The sequence below is a fragment of the Gallus gallus genome, chromosome 8, assembly GCF_016699485.2.
Source record: "Gallus gallus isolate bGalGal1 chromosome 8, bGalGal1.mat.broiler.GRCg7b, whole genome shotgun sequence".
Taxonomy (NCBI): Eukaryota; Metazoa; Chordata; class Aves; order Galliformes; family Phasianidae; genus Gallus; species Gallus gallus.
Genome location: NC_052539.1, coordinates 4,783,016 through 4,806,508, shown reverse-complemented (window position 1 = coordinate 4,806,508; position 23,493 = coordinate 4,783,016). Strand labels below are relative to the sequence as shown.

Below are 23,493 nucleotides of genomic sequence, written 5' to 3'. Positions count from 1 at the left end.
GGTAGTTGAGACTGAAGCTTGCTTGGGGAGCTGGGGAATTTGCCATGATCCTGAGACAAAATGGCAGAGAAATTAATGGTAATACATGCAAATTAATTCGGCAGAATTAAAAAAGAAAAAAAAAAGCTGTACTCACAAATTATCTCATCTGCCAGCACAGAGATCTGAGTCACCACGAACTGCTGTCTGAAGGCCTCGGCGTGGAGCTCGCAGACTGCCAAGAGGTCAGATGAAAGGCTGAGAACTACTGGGAAACGAATGGGGCAAAATTGGGTGTGTTATATTAATCTGTGCTTCACCTGGATCGCTATAGGAGGAAAGATGTAGAAAAGGAAAATAGAGGATGGATCAGAATAATTGCTGTCTAATACAGAACCGTGCAATGTGGTTATTTTATATGTTGTATATATTATATATTTCAACATATTTTATGTATTTATATGTTGTGGTGGGAGAAGCTGTGCTTTTACTGGGCAGGTGAGCTGGAAGCAACCTTCTGAGTCACTGTGCCTTCCTGCAGTGTACAGTGGAAATGAGTTTGAGGGGAAGCTAGAGGGTGCTGCTGCCCTTCTCACACAGCACGTGACGTCTCTGTGGAGAGCAAAGGCAAAACTAGTTAAAAATAAACCACCACAACCAAACAAGAGCAAAAAAAAAACCTGTTTTAATAAGATCATTTGGAAAAGGTCCACCAGGGTGCAGAGGAGGCTCAGGTGCAACTCATGGGTGGCTGCTGCATGTGAGGAAGGTGTACCAGAGCCAGGATCACTCTGCATAAGCTGTAGTGCGAAGGATTTGGGCAAACAAGCAGCCCAACCAGTGCCTTTCCTAAGAGTGACCCAATTGTTGGGACACAACAAGCAGTGCAGATGCAGAGATGGACCTCCATCTCCTCTGCCAGCCCAGCTGATGCTGGATTCCTCCAACTCATTAAGGTTTGAGCTGTCCTTTGACAAAATCCTCAGAACTGACTGTAGGGTGTACATGGAAAGCCTTGCCTCTTTCACTGGCACCAAGTCCAACACGCTGCTCCCGACCAACCCTGCCTTTCCTTCTCCACCTTCTCTGACCCCTGCACTTCCTACTGGTGCCAGCAGCGGGGCCCTGAACCAAGGAGGCATGTGGGGACGTCTTCACTCACTGGGACAGGACCTTGCAGCCAACCAAGACGTGAGTCCCCACCACCTCCTCCAGTGACAGTGGGTCACCTCCATTGGTGGAGATTTTCCTGCACAGCATGCAGTAGCCAATACCCCCCAGGCCAGCAGGCGGGCATAGGGAGCCTGGTGGCCCATTGCCCCGGGGGTGCCCAGTGACGGAGCAGGATGCAGGGGTCCTCCAGGCACAGACATGACCCCAGTGTCATGGGTGGGAGTCCCTGCAAGCGTGCTGCCTTGGGGATTAAGGTCCTTGTCTTTGCTGTGTATGCATTCAAGCACTGGCGGTGGGGTGAGTGTGGGTATAAAGGTCAGTGGTGCAGCAGTCCTGTGAGTGGGGCCGGGCAGAATTCCACCTTGCCCTTTAATCCATGTTTGGAGGAGCTCCAAGAGAAGATCAGATGAGCCCTAAGCAGCAAAGGCACAGTGAAAGTTTGCTCTGAACTCCTTTCTGGCTGCATTTTGCGTGTTGTCGAGACAGCTGGCCAGCGGGACTGGCATCGGGGTGGGTGAGTTTGGGGGCTTTATGGAGGTGGAGTGGTGACTGGCTGAAAGGCACACTCGCTTTGCTCTATGGGGTTTGTGTCTGTCCCTGTGGTATGGAGAGCTGCAGCTGGATGGGAGCATCTGCAGGTGTACTCGAGTCCCTTGCTTCTCCCCAGTGCTTTTCCCTGGATTTCTGCTCTATCCTCCAGCTCCTATTTAACTTAATCTTCGACATAAAATCGGTTGAAAGCAAGTTATAAATGAATCTTTCTTGAGACTTTGAGGGAGAAATGCTTGTTATCTAGTCAGAGTCTGCACAGACTCGTTCTTTCCGTTTCTCTGACCATGCTGGTTTCAGCGTAGCTCAGTTTACACAGCTCAGCTTGCACTTCCTCCCCTGAACTCTGCCTCACCTGGGTTTCTCGCCTTGCATGTTTTGTAATGCAAGCAGCACTTTCACAACACAGCACAACTTCTGAATCACTTCTCCATGCCCCCACCCCATCAGGCATCGCGGCAGTTTGTTTCCTAAAGCCTTTTTCTTTCCTACTTAATGGAAATTAAATACGAAAGCACAAAAACAAGCCATTGGGGTGGGAGGAAAAGTGCTGTTTTTGCTGATCCCTGCACTCCCCATTCCTTTCTTGGTCACTCTCCATCCCCTTGCTGCCCATAGGACACCATGGTGCGCCGAGTGGCTGTCATCGGGGCTGGGTCCAGTGGGCTGGTGGCCACCAAGTGCTGCCTGGATGAGGGGCTGGAGCCCACGTGCTTCGAGAGGAGTGAGGACATCGGGGGGCTGTGGCGCTTTACAGTGAGTGAGCTCTGCACGGTTTTCCCCTTCCCCTGTGCTCCCAAAACAGCCCTGCTCGCTTCTCACAGGACAAAGCAGACCGCGGGAGGGTCAGCGTGTACCGCTCCGTCATCAGCAACACCTCCAAGGAGATGTCCTGCTTCAGTGACTTCCCCTTCCCGGAGGATTTCCCCTCTTTCCTCCCTCACAACCTCTTCTTGGAGTACTTCCGAATGTATGCTCAGCACTTCCAGCTCCTGAGGCACATCCGCTTCAAGGTGGGCTGGGACCGAAAGCAGGAGGGCTTCAGGGGCTGCAGGAGCTGCCATCACGTGGGTGGGATGGGACAATGTTGGGAGCAAAGCCCACGAGCTCTGCACACTCTGGGCATTCTCAATGCAGCCTTTTTGGCTCTGTCTTTTAAGTGAGGCTGAGCATAGACTGCCTTGTGCCCCCCATCCTATGCCACGCGCAGGGGGAAGGTGTAGGTTTATCTTAGCAGTTCAGATGTGAAAGGTACCTGAAGGCCCGGCCCTTTGTGAGCAGCACCTTTCTGCAACTAAGCACACTCTCGGATGGTTATGTTATTGGGCTTTTCAAGACAACAGTTATCAGTGTGAGGAAGCGCCCGGATTTTGCCACCTCAGGCCAGTGGGATGTGGTCACCGAGGCAGAGGGCACCCAGGAGTCACACGTCTTTGATGCTGTCATGGTCTGTGCAGGAAACTTCCAGCAGCCCCACCTGCCCTTGGCTTCTTTCCCAGGTGAGTCCTGCCCCTGCAGTTGGGTGGGCTGGGGTTGTCCCTCTGCTCCACAAAGCTCACCAGCCAGGGCAGCTGTGATCCATGGAAATGGATGTGAGCATATCCAGAAATGGATAAAGCACCTCATGAAGATGCAACAGTGCTGTTCCATGAGGATTTTCTGAGCAGGACCATGATGAGGTTACTCAGGAAAGTGGGAGAAGGTGAAAGCATCATGACTACTAGTGGAGCTGAGAGTTCTGTGGGCTTTGCAGCACTGGGTTTGGCTGCAAGAAGAGGGGGGAAGCAGCATGGCCAGTGCTTGGCATGAAGTTGGAGCTAATGTGTGGTGATAGGAGACGTTCCTCACTCTCTGCACAGGTATTGAGACCCGCTTCAGAGGTCAGTATTTCCACAGCCTGGAATACAAAGATGCAGCTGCTTTCCAGGGAAAGCGGGTCCTCGTGGTGGGCATTGGGAACACCGGCTGTGATATTGCTGTGGATATGAGTCGCGTGGCTGCAAAGGTACAGCATCATGGTGGGTGGGACATGGGACAAGCAGGAGGGAGGTTAAAACCAGGGTTACTCTCAAAGCCAAGGTTAGCAAGACCCAACACAGGGACACATTTCCATTTCCTCTTCATGGTTCTTGCTCAACCCTTTCCCGGCATTCAGCACTTCCCTTCAACCATTCACTCTCTGAGCAAGGCTTCATCACTGCTTTTCCACTTTATTGACACACAGCCGAGCTCCTCCTGTCCCCACACACCTCCCCAAAACTGTCTACAAGCACACAGAAGATGCTGAAGCACCTTCTTGAGCAGAAACATGAGGCCACTGCACTGCTGTTAGTAGCCATGCTGCACATCTTTGATTTCTTCTCTGTCCATCTTGCAAGTACAGCTCTATCTTCACCTGTCAGTACCCACAGAAACACACAGTTTTGCTCCCCAAGGGTTTCCTCCTCTCACTTGCCCACTGAGTTTCTCAACAAACAAGCCTTAAATTGAGGCCAATTGAATGAGCTTTGCGATTTCTGGAGAATTTGGACTATCTGGGAGCTTTACAAAAGCCACCACGAACCGGTTGGTTCATCTGGACACCGACTGCCTTTGTTGGTACCTCGCTCCCAAGCACAGGAGTCGGGATTTGCTACGTCAGGCAAAAATGGAAGTCAGGCTTCTGGGCAGGAGGCCCTCAGGCCTGCTTTCTCTGCCAGGTGTTTCTCAGTGCCAGGAGCAGCACGTGGGTGTTCAGCCGGGTGGCAAACCACGGCTTCCCCTGGGACATGCTCAACACCACGCGCTTTAATCACTTTCTCGAATGGCTTCTCCCATCAGCCGTCATGAAAAGGATCAGGATTTGGAAGACGAATTCATGGTTTAACCACGAGATCTACGGCTTGGCTTCTGCTAAAAGGTGTTTGCTCTGTTTTCTTGGTTAGATGGTATTTTCGAATAGTGTGAAATCGTCCTTCATTTCAAAGGATATTTGCAGAATAGCAAACCATCAGAGAGGACTTTTTTTTTTTTCACTGTATTTAGTGTGGCTTCACACTCTTGGTGCCTGTGTGCAGCCCCGCTGGGTTCTGGAGACTCAGTGATGTCCATGTCATAGTAGCAAATCAACACCACAACAAGGTGGTTTGCAATGGCTAATCAAGACACAGGGGGCAGAGATCCAAACCCTGGGCACACACCCCTCACCTCCCTCCCGAGCACCGTTTTCTTAGGAAAGGCCTCAAAAGATATATTGCGTCTCCCCTGGATGCTAACATTTCTCTTCTTCTTTTTTTCCCATGTGAAAGCTCCAATTTTAATTTCATTATCAATGAAGAGCTGCCCTTTTGCATGCTCTCTGGAACCATTGTGCTGAAGTCAAATGTGAAGGAGTTCACTGAAACCTCAGCCGTTTTTGAGGATGGAACAACTGAAGAGAACATCGATGTGGTGATCTTTGCCACGGGCTACAACTTTTCATTTTCCTTCCTTGAAGAGTCGATTTGCAACCCGCTCAAAAATAATAGTACCCTCTATAAATGCATCTTCCCACCCCAGCTGGAAAGGCCAACGCTAGCTGTCATCGGTTTGATCAAACTGACTGGCTCTGTAATGGTGGGATCAGAAATCCAGGCTCGCTGGGTGACAGGAGTCTTTGCAGGTGGGAGTGGGGCTGCAGGGATAGGGGAGGCGCTGGGGAGGGGGGACATGTCAACTTGCTGCTCTTGGCACCATGCTGGGCATCACCATGCTCAGTGCTTTTGGTGAAGGTGCTGGGAGCATGGAATGGGTTGAAGGACTATTAACTGCTCTGCTCATAGTGCTGTGCATGATCTCTGGTCTCTTTACTCTTCTCAGGTGCATACAAGCTTCCTCCCAGCAGCAAGATGATGGCTGAAGTCTCGAAAAAACAGCTGCCGGTCAAAAGGTGTGTGATGCTCCTGTACTTGGGCTATAGTGTGATATGCCTTTGCTTTTCATAAGCAAATCAAGCTGACCAAAGTCGATCCTCTCTCTTGTCAAACCCTTTCTGCTGATCCATGCTGAGCTCTGGGATGAAGCAAACCCTGAGCAATGTGGGGAGGGAGCAGCACAGCACCCGTGGCCTGCAGGTCCCTCTGTGGCTCCTCCACAACCCTCTCTCACAGCACCTCAGCGTGGAGCTTTGTTTTCCTCTAGACAGAGGGTGCCATCTCGTGGCTTCTCCCTCCCCAGTCTAGGAAATGGGCAGTGTGGGCTGGTCACCACAACATCCCATCCCCAAAGCCCACTGGAGCCACGTTTAGGGGCAGTTTCCGAGCTCAGGCCACTCTGTGGGTTGTGTTTCGGAGACCACAAGCAGGTTATGGAGACAGAGCCTCTTCCTTGCACTAGGGCAGCTGCTGATAACCCCGCACAAAGGCTCCTTGGGTGCCTTTAGGTCCCTTCATGTCACCCTACAGCAGGGCGGCCTGAGGGAGCCCCTCACAATGTGGTGGCTCTTGCAAGCCCAGAGCCGTGAACCAGGGAGGGAACATGCTATTTGATTTTCTGTATTGATTCTATGCCCCACGGAAGGAATCTGCCTGAGAAGCAGAACTCGAGGTTGAATTTCATTAGTTACACCAGTGAGATTGCTTCGTGCGCCGGTGTGAAGCCCAGCGTGCTGCGGCTGCTCCTGACCAACCCCCGGCTGGCCCTGGCTGTCTTCTTCGGGCCCTGCACGTCCTACCAGTACCGCCTGATGGGACGGGGGCAGTGGAGCGGGGCCGGGGCCGCCATCTTGACGCAGTGGCAGCGGGTCTTGAAACCCTTGAGAACTCGGGTGTTGGAGGACAGTGCCTCCTCATACTCCTGGCGTTGGCTGGGCCTCCTCGCCCTGCCCATGGCGCTGGTGGTAGGGTTCCTCCTCTCCAAATGTCCCAAGCTGGGGTGGGCTCCCCGGGCAGGACTTCTATTCTAGAAGAGATCCGATGAGGATGGTGGCATGCTGCGCCTACGGGGAGGTGTTGGTGGGTCCAGGGTGTGTGGGATCTAACCCCTCTGTCTGTGGTTGTAATGCAGCGGGATGGGACTGCGGGGAGGTTTGGGATGAGGCTGAAGGGGACGGCACCGGCCTCCTCAGCACGGCGGTTTTGGGAACAGCAGGTGCGGAAGTAGTTGTGTTCGTGTGGAAGCTTCTGGGAGGGGCTAGCCGGAAATAAACCACAGTGAGCCTCTAACGGTGCTATGCATGGCGGGGTTCCATGTTTTTTACTAATGTGTTGACTAATCGGCGATGGGGGTCGGGAGGGGTGAGGTGGGCTCACGGCTTTGCAGCACAGCACGGCGCCAGCCCACCCCTCACACGGAGACACACGGAAGAGCGGAGGCCGCGCACACCACGCTTCCCGCTGGGGCGTCGCCACTTCCGACCGCGAGGGGGCGCTGGTGGGCTCCGCGCGCCTCCCGGACTGCGGCACGGCGTGGGGTCACGTGGGCGGCGGCGCGAGGGGTGGTGCGCGCGCGGCGCGGTGAGGTCAGACGTCGTTGGCGCCGGCTTGGCCGCCCGCCATCTTGGCCCCTGTGTGGAAGCGGCTGAGGCGCGGCGTCGCGGCGCCGGGAGCGGCAGCGGCCTCGCCGAGTCCGGGAGCCCCGGGGAGCGGGGGGAGGCCGGAGCGCCGGCCCGCAGCGCTGCGCGCCAGGTGAGCTCAACCGCTTCCCTTCTCTCCGCGGCTCCTCGCCGGCCGGCGGTGAGGCACCGGCGCCGGGAGGAGCGGGCGAGCGGCCTGCGCCGCATGGCCTCGGGCGGGGGCGGCTTCCGCCGGGCCTGGCGGCGGTGGTGAGCGGCCCGCGGCCTGCCGGGGAGCGGGGAGCCTGCGGGGGCCGCGGCCGGGCGGAGGGAGGGAGAGCGGAAAGGAAGGAAAGGAAGGAGGGAGGCGGCGCGGCGCGGCGCTGGGCCTGCGGCGGGCCGGGCTGCCCCGCGCTGCTGGGCCGCGCCGCAACGCAGCGCATCGCCGTCTGCGGCCGGCCGCGCCCCGCAGCGGGCACAGCGCCGGGCCTCGCCCCAGGGCTGGGCTGCGGGGGCCGCTTCCCGATCCCCGTTTCTCATCCTTCTTTCCCCTTTCCCGCCCCTTTCTCCATTTCTACTTTCATTTCAGTTCTGTTCTCTCCTTTTCTCTCTGAACGTCTCCGTGCCTCTCTAGGGAGATCCTCGGCGTTCGTGCTCTCTTTGTGGCAGTGATTCTTCTTCCCGAGATCCCCCGGGGGGAGGTTTTTTTTTTCCTGCGGCACGCTGGGCACTGCGGTTTGGTTTTCTAACTCTGAAATATTCATCCACAGTTCTGGAGGTGCACAGTAAAAGGCTGCTGCTGGCTTATTTCTCTTAGATGTGAGTGAAGCGCCTTTGGGGAAGGATTTGTGGCTTCTGCTCTCAGGGGTGAGGTTTGTAGGAGTGGGGCGGAGAGGGCTTTGTGGGGGGTTTAGTGATTCAACCATGGTGTGAGCATGGTTAGATGGCACGGCTAAAAATCAGGTAGGTGGTCTGCAGTGAGCGTAATGGGAGCCATCACACATAGGTATGGATTGAAATTTTGGGGCTAGTTTCCAGCTCAGGCCCTCTTTATGGGGGAATTGGAGCACGCATGAGAGCCTGGTGCTGGGAGTTGTAGGGAGCACTGTGTTGCTTTGCTATTTCTTTCCCTTTTGTGTCTTGGGCATGCATTTTGTAAGCTTGCCCTTCTGTGAAAGGTCTTGAACCCTTTCTCATTGAAAAAGGGCTGTTTTTCCGTATCGCTCTTTGGTTGCTGGAGTCAACTGAGTGTGCTAGTAGAAATAAGCATTATTTCAAGCAGAAGGAGTGGGTTTTTTTTAATCGATTTGTTTCTTGTGCTGTGGGATATCAGGCCTACCCATTGTCTAGCCTTAAGAGCTGTGCTTGGGCAAGAAACTGCATTTTAATGGGGGAGGAAATGGGACACGATCTCATCTGTCCATCAGGAAAAAACAAAAGGATGGCCTTATAGTACTGTGTGCCAGGAGATGAATGGTTCTCAAATTCCTTTGAATCATAAAACACGGAGAATTTTTCCTCATTATTAATATTGGGATCCTTCCACAAGGTCTTCCTTGGGACGAAGAAACATTCAAGTTTTGAGAGCTCTTTGGACTTAGCGTTCAAAGAAGAGGCATTTTGTCACTCACTATTGGGCTCAGTGTGAGAGGTTATGGCTGCTGTGATGCAGGTGTGGTAATAAAATGTGAGCTGAATTGGGAAGTGACTTTGGCTAGTGCTTGTGTATGGCCACCAGGACTGTGGCCTGCGGGTCTGCCTGTTACCTGGAACACCACCTTACTGTATACGTATTTTCTACATTAGGTATTGCTTTGGTAAGTAATAGCTTGTAATATGTGTGTAAATCAATATACAGTCATCTTGGTGAGCCTCACTACTGCAAATATTTTATTAATATCAACCTCTAGTTTCTTTACTTTTGTTTAGACTTAATAACTGGAGCCCTAGCTTTTTATAGGAAAACCTTTACAAATAGTTGCATCTGTTTACAGCTGTAATTTCCTTGTTGCTGAAGTCCTTGTTTGATAGTCCAGATCTATGGAATGCACTTCCTTTAGGTCTTTCTTTCTCAAATCCTCAAGTCTGCTAGGGAAGGTTAAATGACCCACAGAGAACAGGGAAGAGATGATGCTTTCATCAAAAGATAATGAAAGAGCTCTTGTTCAGGGGATTTCTTAGATTAATAAAAAGAAAGAATGTAAGCCAAAGCAGTGGATGTGTTGTTGGGTAGACTTGTGCCAGGTGCCCTGGGTTACAAAGTGCGAGCCCCTTATTCTGGAGTATTTCCCTAGTCAGCTGTGGGAGTGATGTGAAAGTGGAGAGAGGGTGAAAAACAGTCTAAATACCATACAAGGGTGATGTGGATAAGAGGCTTAGATGTGGAGACAGACAAGGTAGCTCTCTCAGGAGGATTAAACCCATGCACAGTGTGCTCTTGCAGGGGAGCAAACCCTTGTATAGTACATTTTAGATGGTGATAGGACAAGGGGGAACGGTCTTAAACTGAGGCAGGGGAGGTTTAGTTTGGATATTAGGAGGGAGTTTTTCACTCAGAGGGTGGTGACGCACTGGAACAGGTTGCCCAAGGAGGCTGTGGATGCCCCATCCCTGGAGGCATTCAGGGCCAGGCTGGATGTGGCTCTGGGCAGCCTGGTCTGCTGGTTGGTGACCCTGCACATAGCAGGGGGGTTGAAATTTGATGATCATTGTGGTCCTTTTCAACCCAGGCCATTCTGTGATTCTGTGATTCATTGGGGGTGGGAGTGAAGAAGACAGATGTTCCTCCATAGTCACTGAAGGAAGAATGGGACAGAGGCCAATTATAGTAATGAAGGATTTGAAGAGGGGAAAAAAAACCTCCGCCCTGAAAACGCAGCACCTTTCCACTAGCTGGGGATGGATGCTGGGCCTGTAATGACGGGACCGCAAGTGGTATTTTACTGGTAGAACCAGTTGTTCATCTTCAGTAGTGAATTTTTTCTTCGCTCAGTTTCATGCCCTCATTTGTGGGTTGTTGGTGTTGCTTTTTTTTTTTCAGGACTTGGTTTCACAAAACCTCATGGAATCTTTCCATGGGTGAAAGCAGTTGTAAAAAGAAATGCTGAGATCAGTGTGAGGAGGTGGAGGGAGATAATACAGTGTGCATGTGTTTTTGTGACATGCAAATGGGGTGGACAGAAGTCTTAAAAAATAAAAAAAGCATAAAGAGCAGAGGAAGATTAAGTCCTAATAAAATTCAGATGAAGACAGCTTCTATGTCTATGAAGAACAGGCTAACAGAAATAGACTGTTTTTATTACAAATACCTCAGCCATTACATAACATTCTAACTAAACAGTAACGAACTAGTCTATTACAGATTGCACATGTATTAGAGGGAGAAGCTTTGTATCATCGTATTGTTTTCCTGTATCTGATAACATCTTGATTAATGGTTAAATTATAGTGCAGAATTGTGTTGTGTATCTTGTGTTTCAAGTATGATGCTGGTAAGCTTTAACTGATGTGTTTTTGAAGATGACTTGAGCTACATTTTCAGAGATTTGCAATACCAGAGACAGAAATTACTGCATTTTACATTTGGGAAAATCAGCTGTGAAAGCATTGGATGAAGAACTGTCGAATCACCTGGTGCTGTGTAACCAAGAGAAGATGATCTTCTCTTTAATTCAGTGTGCAACTGACTTCTCAGTGTCAGGACAGATTTACTCCATGTTTAGGTAGCTGGGATGTAAGTTGTAGCTTAGCATGCTCTGAGGCACCAAATGGATTTCCATAGTAAAACTGCAGTGACTAGGTTGCCCGTTTTTGCCACTGTGCTTGCTTCTGTTAGCATATCAAACTTCTCTGCTTAGAAAAGCAAACAGTTTCAGGCTGTCCTCATTCAATCACATAAGTGGTTTCAGTTTATTTTTAGTATTAATGTTGCTGTAAGCATGCGACCTTCATATTTCCAGATTTTAGCTTGTAACCTTTTAAAATTATAGATGTGCATTTCAACACTATGTGCATATATATAGTTCATTATTTTCAAATGAAACATTTGTAAGCTATCTTTCTTTATTCACCTTATTTAACTGCTTTGAATCTTCAGCCTAGGTGCAACTGCAGGAGTGCCTTCATCTTCCCAGAAGAATAACTTTTGTTTCAGAAGCCAGTGATATTTCTCCCAGCTTAAGACTTGATAAGTTACAGGACTTGCGTGTTTCTTCCATTTCAAAGTAACCGTCTATTCCACTGAGAGACCTTGCTGTCTTGGGATCAATGCACTGATGCTTTCATTTGGCCAAAACTTAAATTACCATGTTTACAGGTCTTGTTTTATAGTACTGCTTAAAACAGCTTGTGCTTCCTTTGCAAGCGTACCTAAATGTATATTTGTGTGTATATCAAAAATATTCTGGTGAGGCAGAGTAATAACAAATTTTCTTTTGCAAATACGAATAAATACTCTGCAGGAAAAATGCCTTCTCTTAAGAGAAACTTGTCTTTGGCTCATGGTATGGCTACATGATTAATTTACTGGATTCACCTTGGTTAGGAAATGTTTTTTATGCCACATATCCAGCTAGCTACAGGGACAAAACTCTCTAGTATGCACTTAGCTTTGGATTAAAAATAGCTCCTTAACTGTGGTTTTGATAGTGTATTGAGACTTCTTGACTAAATACCTGCTTTTGAAAGGGATTGTGTAGTTGTTTTTTGGAAATGAAGAACCAAGAGCAACTGAAAACATTTGGCTTAATCTGGTGTAATATGACAGGTGAAAGTTAACTTCCTTACTTAGATTAATTCTGTAACGATGAAAGTCATATACATAAAATTAGGTATGCTGATGAGGCTTTTCTAATCTTTTCTAATTTAGCTCATCATTTTTTATTTTTAAATAATGAATGTGGTCTAAAGCAGAGGGCTGAAGCTGACCCTTAATTAGCCAGCATTGTCTGGTTGTTGGTGTGATTTTCACAGTTGCTTCTCTTATGTAACAAGCATTGCTTTAGATACAGGATGGAGATGGTTTCTGCTTAGAGAAATTAGCATGTCATCAGCAACAACCACATAAGCAGAGAGAAAGGGCAGAAGAGGCTGCATGGTAATGAACTGGACCGGACCAGGGCTTGTGAAGGAGCAAATTTCTCTACCTTTTTATACGCAGGAGTAAAGTTTTCTTAATTGATGATGGAGAGTGGTAATCTGTGGGCATTTGGCATCCCTGACTCTAGCTGTCACAGTGGGAACTTGTCTTACATTGTCTTAAAGACAAATATGATATAGCATCTAATATAGAGGAGGGATTGTGGTCTTAGCTATATAGATCAATTTAAAAATATGGTGGGAGTTACAGGCAACACAGATTTGGAGTATTAAAGAGGGTGGGAATTTCTGAAGATTGTGACAAGAAGCTTAACTGGTTTACTGACCAGAATAACTGTTACTGAACTGCTTTTCACCATGTTAAGGGTGTACAGAACTCTGTATAAAATTTTATGTTCTGCAGATTCCTATTGTAATGAGTTTCCTTCCATTTTGAGGTTACCATCTTCAGTAACAAAGGTACATTGAGAATGTGAAGAGAAAGATGCTGGAAAATTAGCTAGAGAAGAAAAATTTATTTTGACACATGTATTCGAAAGAGGAATAGAAATGGTAAAGATTTAGCCCCACTGTAGTTCTTGTGCATGTATAAAATATTCTGCAAGAGTTCAGGACCAGAATGCCTTGCCTGAACACTGTTTCAAAGCAACATCTAATTGATTTCTGAAGTGAGAAGCTTTAAATGTTATGATCTGTTACTTAAAATTGATCTGTGAATAGAGACATTGAAAAAAAGCTTTGCGTAAAAGCTAACGAATTTGTACTTATTTTCAGCTGCTGTCAGGGGGATTTTAAAGGTGTGGAGGGAAGTCCAATGCTGCAATTGAACTGTGGCTCCTTGAGAGGAACACTGAAACTGAAAAGTGTCTCTTCCTCTATAAAGAAATGTTAATTATTACAGTTGGACTTGGAAATTGTGCCAAAGGAGGAAGAAATTGACTTCTGGAGAAAAGATTTTTAGTCTGGATTATCCACAGCAAGGAACAGCTTGGCTTTACTTTTTTCATCTATCCTGCCCTATTCTGCTGTCTGCTTCAATGTGGGGTGAGTGGGAAGAGTAGGAAATATGTAGTTCTCATTTGGCTTTTAGAAATCACCAACAAAGACTTTCTTACTTGAACCTAGGCAATAGTTGAGGCATACTGGAGAGGCAAGAGTGCCATCAGTTTAAATGGTGTTGTTTCAGAGTCTGTAACAAAGCACAATGGTGCTTGCAGTAAGAGTATTAGATCAAAGGGAAAAATAAAGGAGAGAGATGGGTGACTTTAAAGGGCTTCTACTTCCACTGCTCATTCGAGTTGAGAATCTGGTCCATTGTCACATATTGATTATCTTTCACCAGCCTTCTAAAAGGAAGTATTTTGCACCTGACCGTGTGGCTGTCTTAAGGAGCTGACGCTTGTGCAGCCTGGCTCTTGTTTCAGGTAACTTATCCCAGCCTGGCGTCTGCAGAGGAGCACATCCTGTGTGCTGTTAAGTCTGCATCTGGAGTCAAAGCTGCTGAAGTGCAGCTGGAACAAAACCATGGCTTGCTTCCTGTGTATGTTTAGAAATTTGAAGGAATCCAGTAACATGTGTAGACTTCTTGTTCATACCTTTTTCCTGTAGGGTGCGGGCAATTTTGTTATTATTCTTGCAAATTGATCCTCAAACCCACCAATATCACCAGTTTTGCTTAATCTTTGTGATTTTCCATACACTGAAATTTAAGCAGAGCGGTGCTGACCATCTGAGTGCTTTCAACACTCATTTGAATGGTCACAGGGATGACTGTCTGTCATCAGTTGCCTTGCTTCTCCAGCAGATTAGACGTGGGCTTCCCATTTGCTCCTCTGTTATCAGACAAGCTGTTCTCAGCAAGCAGAACAGTGCTACTGGGGGTGACACTGAGAAGGAGACTCCTCATATTGCTTTTGCTATGCCTGAGGACAGTGGTCATGCCAGGAGTTTTGCCTTCCCAGGCTTCTGCTGTATGGTGTGATGCGGTTGAGCAAGAAACAAAGTGGTACTTGTGACAGCATGCTAAGTGCTGTTGTAATTTAATGGACCGTTTGTGATCTTAAACATTAACAGATGCCTTTACAGAAAGCAGCTGTGATCAGAATAAACTGACCTGAATTAGTTTGTGAGAAGCCTAGTGTACAGTTTAACTTTCTTTTTCAATTAAATATAACTGATAGGTAGGACAGGTTGTGTTCTTTCTCTTTATTCAGAGTAACTTGCTGCCTACTAAACTATTATTTGAGAGCTGTTCTTTAGTAGCAGGTATATGGATTGCTCCTGCAAGAGTTAGCCTTATTTTATTCGCTTATCTTGTTCTCATATAGTCAGCAAATTAGTTCAAGGGCTTTGAAGTATTCTCATTTTTCTAAATAATGGGAATTTCTTTAATAAACTCTTGAAAATTTTGAAAACAAAAATCTCATTTGGCATCTGTGAGTTGAAAAGCTAGTTGGGTGAAAGCGCTCGCATTGTTCTGTTCCCAGAAGTAATGAGAATGCATCTCATTATGATGTCCTCCTTAATTGTATAGAAGCTGTTCTTACATTTTTTTTTTCCCCTGGTCCTGGCTTCCTTCCAGCACTTCAGAAGTCCTGCTGCAATTAAAAATTCACAATTTGGAAAAGTTCCTTAGCAAACTGCGTGAAACTGGGGAAGCAAAAATCTGTCTTGCAAAAAAAAAAAAGTGCTCTAATATGTAATGGCAGAGAAATAAAGATTCGTGGAGGTCAGTCAGGCTAATTAGGAGCACAGTAACTTGCCTTAAAATTGAATACTAAAGAGATTTCGGATCTTAGACTTACAGAAACATACGTTCTTCGTTGGAATATATTTGGTAATCCTGCAGAGCATTTAGCTTATTCTAATTTATGTTTGAGGTTTATCAGAAAGAAGCAAGAATAGCTTAGTAGTGTTAGTGCCTGAGCTGCATGTTGTGCTAGTTCTGGCTTACGTGTGGCACGCACTGTCAGTCTTCACTGGAATCTCTTGAAATAACCTTCTGGCAAAGAAGCTGCTTAAATGTACATTAGGTAATCTGAAAATGTACTTGTAGGAGAACTTGTATTAATGCAGTATTTATTAATTGTTGTCATTTTTACTTGAGTTGTGGTGGTGATGTTGCGTGAGTGGTGGAACAGGAAGGTGTGGTTGGAACTCTCAAGAGTGGAATTTTTGGAAAAATGTAGGTCCTGCTTCTACCCTTTGTCATTATTCAGTTTCAGGTAAGTGTAAGAATTACCTTCTGCTACTGTTCTGGAAATAGTTTTGGATGTGACAGTCAAGAGTGAGAGCTTTGGATTTCTAAGTTTATCCTCTAATTGGGTTGAGGAGGTGACTGTTACTTAAGAATGTTTATTAATTTGGTCTTGTTGATTTGGAACTTGACCTCACTACTTAAAAAAAAAAAAAAAAAAAAAAGATTGTATATGTCTTTAAAATACAAATCTATTTTTCTTCCTATATAGAGAATTCAAATAGTTCAGTGTGCAGACCAGAAAGAGTGAAAACTTCAATGGAGAGACAGAGGAGTGTTAGTCTGAGATGATGTTTCCTTGCTGGTTTTGAGCCACCCATACATCTGCTGCTGGTGAGCGGGTGTTTGTGCTCCAGGCTCCCTTGGCTGCCTGTTGCTTGGGAGCATCAGTTGCTCTCTTAGGAGCCCTGTTCTGTGGGGACTTGGTGCTGCCTACTTCCATGTGGTGTTTGTTCTCTGCAAAGTAGCAGTGCTATCTAGGAACAGTGAACAGCCTGCTTTATGCTTAGGAGCTACAAAGTTAAAAGTTGCTGGCTGCTGGCGTGTTTCATAACTGTAACAGTGAAATGCTAAGAAGTTACTAGACAGTCTGAGCTACTTTGATTCATAGCCTGAGATCTGAGGTCTTAATTCTTTTCCTGTGAGATCTCACTTCCTATTATGGGCAATGGGAATTAGATGCCTAAAGGTATTTGAAAGATCATGGCTTTGATATGAAATTTAAGCAGAAATTTAATTTCAGTTATCAGCCTTTTTCAGTGAGAGAGGTGATACCAGTGCCTTTCTCCTCCAGCTTTTTTCTTTGCTTAGAAAGGAGGGTTGGTTTTGTTTGTTCGTTATGAAACCACTACTTAACAGTCTTTAGTCTTCCTAAATGGAGGTGATTTCAAGTCTTGAATATTACTTCAGCCACAAGAATTTTCTTCAGAACTTAAGAGAGAGCCTTATTTTTAGTTTTGAGAGAACTCACATTGCTTCGATGTGTGGTCAACTCTTGTCAAGGATGACAGTGAAAGCGTTAGTGTGGCCCAGAAGTGACTACCTTTGGTATTGTAGGAACCTTTAGAGGTTGAGTACTTCTCAAAAGCATGGCTTTTGGCTCTTTGATAATTTGTAACATGCGTTGTTTTATGGCTTCTGAGGACAGTCTTATACTACTTAAGTGCTTCACTGATAGCACTTTGTACTTTAGATTTGAAGCTAACTAGCTTTGCTTCTCAATTATGGAAGAATCTACAGCCCGAAGAGTGCCTGTGTAGTTATAAAGCTAACGTAGGCAGAAATATTAAATCTTCTGCATGTAGAATAGATAAGAACTGAATAAATTCTTACTGAGATGCTTAACTTCAGGATTTTGGTCATGAGAATAGTTGCATTCATATTTTGAGTACCTCTTTGCATTATCTCCTTCCTTTTAGAAGGTAAAAGTCTAACTGTTGTGCTGATGAACAGCTTCTTGTATTAGCTGGGGTAAAACATGGGAGAAAGTGACGTAATTACTGAAAGTACTGAAACCCAAAGGTAATAGCATTGCTTTAAATAATATTTAGATAGTGTTTGTTAAAATAATGAACAGCTTCTTATGATACTCTGAACATGCACAAAATTATCCTCAAACTAACCAGAATGAAAACTGTCCCTTTTCCTTTCTTTCCCCAGATATCTTAAGCAGCTGTACTGGCATCGTTCTGCCTGTGATGGGGCAGGACCATGAACTCTCCATGCCCTGGGTAAAATTCAGAAGAAGAGTTCATAAAGAGTACAAGTATTATTAATTCCTGTAGCTAAACAAAAATAGCTGTGTGATACGTGGAAATATTTGATGTGGTTTTGACAGTTTTATTACCAGTGAGAACTGTTAAGTGAGTTGTTCATGCGCATACCCTTAAATATTTATTCAGATCTGTGAACAGAGACAGACTGGAGGTTTACATGGCTGCCATCCTTTCTGTCTCTGGCTTTTGGCTCCAGCCAGCTCTCTTAACTCATTTTTCCTTTTGTTCTCAGGAATGCTCTGAGTAAAAGAAGTAGAAATAAGTTTGTTTAAATCTCTTCTAGCCTTTCTCTGCTGCAAGATGTGTTCCAGAAGTTCATTTTAAAAAGTGTTAGTCACTTCTACTAGTGCTATCTTATATTTGAGAGAACCTAATGAAAGTTCCCTTCATACCTGTGGCTTATTGCTAGTTGTGCTGTTGTAAGGCCATGTTCAAGGTGACACTGTTTCTCACAAGACAGTTCAACATGCTGCCTTACAGTCTAAGGCTGCAAAAGTTTTGCTTGCTCTACAGATCTCTAGTTTGAACTAAAACACGACTTGCAGAACACTTTATCGCATACAGTTTTTGTAAGTGGCTAATTTTGGTTTTCACTGCTTGTTGTAGTAGCTCTATTTTAAAATGTAGATAGTTGCTTCAAAACTGATGCAGGCATGTTTGTGGATGCTCATTTCTGGCATCTACAGACTGCATTTTTACAAGATGCATAAGATGGGTTCATGTCCTCAAGTGACCATCTGCTGCCATGAACTGATTTTGACCCAGCACATAGCTAGTTTTGGACATTTTTTTTCCCCAAAACATTAATAGGCTTTGAAGGTGAGTAATTCGAAGAGCTAGCAAAGCCTGCTTTGCTTCAGCTTCATCTTAAGGAATGCTTTGGTTCTACGGAGTTCAACTCCTTGATTTTTCCATTTGAGGGTCATTCACAGTACTTCTCTCCAGCGTGCCTAGTGCTTAGGGGATTGGCCTGTGCTGCACTTCTTCCTCAGAGGTGGTGGGTGTAGGAGAGACAGTATTTAAAGGCTTTTCTTTTGTACTTGGACACTAACTTTCACAGAACTTCTATAACCTGTGTGACCTTTCTGTTGTGCACTCTTCAGGCTTGACTGAAAATGAGGGAGCCCAAAATCTAGACGTGTAGAAGAGAAGTGAGGATGAAATTATTGGCCTGGCTTTCTAAATACATAAAATTTAATCTAGATGTTGTTCAAGAGCAGGTTGTAGTGAGGTCTACCCAGAACTCTCTGGAGATCTGCAGAGCTGATGTTCTAGTAGATGACAGAACTATATAGTTTGTCTGAAGTACATGAAATAGAAGCTCAAAAATCCCTGAAATCCTTACTGTAATTTTCAGCCTACTTAGCAGTGATTTACTTGACAATGAATACTGCTGCAAAATATCCTTTAGAAAAAAAAAAATCCTGACCTCAGTGGCTATTCTATTAGATGCTTTGATTTGACAGAGCACTTTGCTACTTACGTGTTATTAGGGAGGTTTTGCAGCTTATTTTCATGTCATATCAAGCTGCCTGCAGCTGAAGCTTTAAGGAGTTCTTTATAGTGGGATAAATGGCCAAAACATTGCTTTTTTTAAAAAAAAAGTAGAAATTGGTCCTGCAAAGTATAGTCCCAGAATGATACTTTGGGCACTAGAAAGTTGTAAGTATGAGGGCAACAATAAGTGGCTTCTAGTGAATGTGTGTTGTTCATTAACGTGTCATATGTCAGAGGGGTGAAGTCAGTACGTTTAGTTGCACTGCCATTCATCATTTGTGTGCAGCCTTTTTGTGCAAAACCATATAATCAGTAATTACACAAGTGTTCATTTGTAAAATAATATGTTTCTTTTACATAATGTGCTATAGATAAGGCATGAGGAAAGCTTTCTTGGGTTCCTGTTGTACAGAATCCAGCAACCTTTGTTGTGCTGTTTTGAATTGACTTGACTTTGCTCTGAATGATCTGGTGACAGTTTTTCAGGACATCCTGTAAATGTTCAGAACTTACTGTCTAGCTGCAGATAATACTTAGGATTTGCACTTGTGAGGCAGCTGCCCTGGAATGAAATCCTTTCTTTCTAGCTGAAGTTTTTGATGCCATGTTATCTGGGGGTGTCAAGTGCAGGGCTTATTGAGATATAAGGAATGCTCTTTCAAAATTAGTAACACTGAATTTGGGAAGTGTGATTCTTAATATCCATTCAGCATATGGCAAGAAAGCTTTGTTTTTTCCATTGTATTTTTTTTTTAGTTTCAAAACTTACCAGGACCGCATTCTTCAGTGTGCCCAAGATAGAGCAATTCTAAAAATGAAAGTAGAGTTAAAAACAGATTCAAGTGACAAATTTGTATGAGGCTTTTTGCTTCTTAACCACTTTTTTTTTTAGTGTGCTTAAAATTAGGGTAAGATGTTACGAAAAGTCTTTCTGGATTTATTTCTTGTTTTCTGGTTTGAGAGGTGCTAACGTGTCCTGGTTATGAATAAACTTTCATATCATGGTTTTTTTTTGAAGTTTCCCACTTCACAGATGGATATTTAAGGCACTGAGAATTTCAGTTCCTAGGAAATATGCAGCAGGTTTGCCTTGAATTATGCGCCTCACCTCATGTCATGGCAGCTCATCCTCTCCAATTCAGCCAAAATACGTCTTTGGAGTTGAAGTGATGGGATGAACTACTCTGAGTTAAATAGGGAATGTGGGAATGATGCTGCTATTTAGTTAACATTTTTGAAACTTCCAAATTATGTAAAGTTTATGCACAAATTGCCTGCTGTGACTGAGTGCATGAAGGCTAAAGGTCAGTTGTGTTATTTGATAATGTTACTAAGTGTCTGAAGGGTAATCTTTGGTCCAGGAGTTTAGGAGCACTGGGCCTCCTTTAATTATCCATGTAGTAACTGTAGTCCTTAAAAATGAATCACTGATTTGCTTAAGTTTCTTCATAGTGCACTAAAACCTGCCAGCTGCCAGTATTGCTTATACTGCTGCCTGTCCTTCTGTTTGCTGTCATGGTAATGATTTCATTCTTGGAAGTGTTTTTTTTATGTTGCTGCTCTTCAGAGCTATACAGCTGTTGCCATGTTCTTGCTTTTAAAGGTTTGATTAACAGAGTTTAGACTAATCACTACCTTGCCAATAATAGCAAAATATATAAATATTAGGGAAAATTTAGTATCACTTGGCAAGTCTGGTGCTTGCCAACCAAAAGCATAATTGTATGTACAGGTTAAACGTACTTTATGTTCAAGTGTCTTATAGATAGTACAAAAGAGGGAATGATTCTGATTTTACTGTATATGAATACAGTAGGTACAAGTGAAGTTGGAGTGAAAAGGCACAGAACTTGGACTGGGACATGGGCTGAAATTCGATTTCATTTGGCCTTATTATATGGCTTGGAACCAGGCAGTTATCTCTTTATAACTGTTATTATATGGCACTAGGGTGCTTGTTCAGTATATGACATGGAAGATATGTTTGTAGAGGGACAGATAGGCTCTTCAAATGGAGTGTTTGTCACCCTTCACTTAAGTACCTGGTCTAAAGTCTAATTTTACCAGTATATCTTGTCTGGCAACCAGTATCAGGTTTAAATTCACTTTTGAAAAAGAAAATGACAAACAACTTGAACCTATATACTAAAAAAAGCATACAATTCAACTGTAATGGATAGACAACTTCACTGATTTCTTAAATTTGACATCAAAAAGTATTATTTTTTGGACAGATAAGTAATGGCCTGCCAGCCATATCTAAGGTCTGTGTTCTGGTTACACAGTCCACCTGGTGGGCTGATGTCAGCCTACTTCCAGTCTGTTTTTCAAGTTTCTGGATGATAGGAGGATGATGGCCAGTCTAGCAAAAAAAAATCTGGGAGTTGCTTTCTCCTTGTGAGAGTGCAAAGTGCATTTCTTAACCACGTACGTGGCCCAGTACAAAGCTGAAAACTGTCCCCTTTGCAGGAGTCACCATGTCCTCTAATGGAATACCATCTGGCCCAAATTCTGCTGAACCTGAATGCCACACTAAGGCTATTCACGTCTCAAGTTCTTCATCTTTTTGTTGGTGGCTTGTAAATAGAGGTAGAAGGCCAAGCAGGGTGGGAATGCTGTCCTTCTTGTGTATACGAGGCTTCCTTGATCTTTTGCCATTGGTTTATGTCATCATGACCAACTAAATATTTTATTCTTTCAACTATTTATCTGTGCAGTCTCTTAATACACGAGTGCCTTACTTGCAAATTCAGTTTCTCTTGAAGGTCTTCTGAGACTGAGTTTGACCATGAAGTTGGTTGATCACCAAAGAGTTTGAGCAGGTTGGACAGCTCTGTCTTGCTTCGTGCTGTCTGGTCCTAGAGTGAAATGCAAGAGTATTTGAGTGTCCATAGCTTCTGGAATTGACATGGGAGTATGTCAAAAATGGTTATTCTAGTGGCTGTAATGATTATTTTTTTCCAGTAGCGTTAAGATTTAAACAGAATATTATTGTCTAGTCAATTTATTGAATGCCCACTTGTGTTCTTAGCTGCTGATGAGCAGAAACTCTGGCATGTTCCTTCTAAGAATGAGAGAAACATCGGCGATAATTACTGGGTGGTTCTTCTCAAGATCTGTTACTCTAGGGGAAGAAGGGAGGAGAGACCTTCTCTAGCAGCCCTGTGATTTACTGTTGCAAGAAAGCATAGCTTTTAGTTTGGAAAATTATTTACCTATATGTCTGAACGTATTGTATTTCTAGTTCTGATAAGTAAGCTTCAGATTCGGATGTATTTAATTTCTCTAACTGCTGAATTTATGGTGGTTTTAATTGGAAAAAGCAAATTCCAGAAATATTGTGTCGCAGTTAGTGATATCTGAGCACTTGGCTACAGGAGGGGATGAGGTCACTGAGCTTCCCCAGTGGGGAATTGGTTGCTGGTGGAAACTCAGCTTGTTGTTTTTTGTAAATTTGAGATTATGGACAATACTTAACATTTTGAGAGTTTGATGCTGTTCAAATGCTGACCCTCCTGATTTTGTGATGGCATACTGTTTCAGAACGTAAGCTGTTCCTTGGTCTAATATTTTAAGGCATCTGCAGTTTGCTTACACGAAATAGTGCTTAACGGTATTAAATACGCTGTACAGTTTCGTTTTATGACCACTGTCTTAAGTTCTGGCTTACACTCAAGTTGTTTTATTCTTCTGCTGTTGTTGTTTTCAGGCTGATTTTGAGGAGTGAGCGGGCGGTACCAGACTCGATGAGTTTCCATCGAAATGTCGGAAAAGTCAGGCCAGAGTACAAAAGCAAAGGATGGAAAAACGAAGTACGCAACGCTCAGTCTCTTTAATACTTACAAAGGAAAGTCACTGGAAACTCAGAAAACCACAGGTAAATTAAACTGACTTCGTTTATGCATTTTTGTTTCATCTTCACTGTTGTACAGCTAATTAAGAGGGCAATATAATCGTTAACCACAGCAAGGTTTTTGGGCTGCTTTATACAACAGCTAAATGGAAGAATTGTGGGAAAACAGTTTTGATTTCAGTTGCTGGTTACCTGTAAACTTCAAGTTCAGGGAGAGACAGCATTTTCCGTTCAGTAGAATGCAAGTAAATAACTGTTTTATAGTTGCAGTTTCCATATTAGTGTATGACATGCTATTCCGCAGCTGTGCTTTTTGTTGTATTTCTGAAGACAACAGCACTTATACCGCTTGAGTATATTTTGAGATCTTTAGTGTATACATTGACTCCTTGCTTAAGTTTACTGTAATGTAATGATCAGAGGTTGAAAATGAGATGCTTGTTATTATAGAACATAGTGGAGAATCTTGTTCCTCTGAACTGATTAGTTGGTAGGTTGAATGTCCAGTGCAGTGTGTTGGCTTCATACTGCTTTTCATAATTGTGATCTGGAGTAACCAAATTTTATAGGAATGCTTTTGTATGAGCGGCATCTGCCAACTGAGACTGGCAGAAAAAATGAGATAGACCCATGTGGGTATTCCTGGACCCATTAAAGCATGATAAACTTCCGAGAGGAGTGAGAAAATAATATTTGACAACATCCTAAAAGGTAGCGAGGCATCAACATCATACTTAAAATGTCTTCTCCAACGTTCTGTGAGAGAGTATTGTATATAAAGGAGAGTGAACATATATGCTGTTTT

General features: G+C 44.6%; 2 protein-coding genes across 35 annotated transcripts in view; both read left to right on the top strand.

Moving 5' to 3' along the window:
* The first annotated feature begins 694 nt into the window (after positions 1-694).
* Positions 695-6,881, top strand: FMO4 (flavin containing monooxygenase 4). Of its 4 annotated transcripts, none has more exons than XM_025153055.3 (9): positions 695-1,170; positions 2,320-2,457; positions 2,526-2,714; positions 3,038-3,200; positions 3,561-3,706; positions 4,401-4,600; positions 4,989-5,341; positions 5,539-5,608; positions 6,238-6,881. In XM_025153055.3, the coding sequence occupies exons 1-9, from the start codon at positions 910-912 to the stop codon at positions 6,620-6,622; spliced, it is 1,905 nt and encodes a 634-aa protein (XP_025008823.3). In that variant the 5' UTR covers positions 695-909; the 3' UTR covers positions 6,623-6,881. The 4 variants fall into 4 exon arrangements, with proteins under 4 accessions (XP_025008823.3, XP_040560705.2, XP_001233924.4 ...); XM_040704771.2 differs by lacking the exon at positions 6,238-6,881 and adding an exon at positions 5,742-6,125 and having other exon boundaries at positions 5,539-5,669; XM_001233923.7 differs by lacking the exon at positions 695-1,170 and adding an exon at positions 1,550-1,662.
* Positions 6,882-7,180: 299 nt separating this feature from the next.
* Positions 7,181-23,493, top strand: part of PRRC2C (proline rich coiled-coil 2C) — a 66,943-nt gene continuing 50,630 nt past the window's right edge. For 29 of the 31 annotated variants that reach the window (XM_046944341.1, XM_046944363.1, XM_046944364.1 and 26 more), the window contains exons 1-2: positions 7,181-7,343; positions 22,545-22,712. In XM_046944341.1, coding sequence (XP_046800297.1) covers positions 22,598-22,712 — 115 coding nt within the window. In that variant the 5' untranslated portion in view covers positions 7,181-7,343; positions 22,545-22,597. Of the gene's footprint in view, positions 8,030-22,544; positions 22,713-23,493 lie in introns of all 31 variants that reach the window. The other 2 variants (XM_046944340.1, NM_001396996.1) reach the window with 2 other exon arrangements.

Bases quoted from the DNA above. Each gene is read 5' to 3' on its own strand.
- FMO4 (XM_025153055.3), top strand. From the start codon at position 910: ATGCTGGATTCCTCCAACTCATTAAGGTTTGAGCTGTCCTTTGACAAA. The intron at 4,601-4,988 runs GTGTTTGCTCTG...CCCATGTGAAAG, and splicing joins GGCTTGGCTTCTGCTAAAAG to CTCCAATTTTAATTTCATTA. The intron at 5,609-6,237 runs GTGTGTGATGCT...GCCCCACGGAAG, and splicing joins AAACAGCTGCCGGTCAAAAG to GAATCTGCCTGAGAAGCAGA.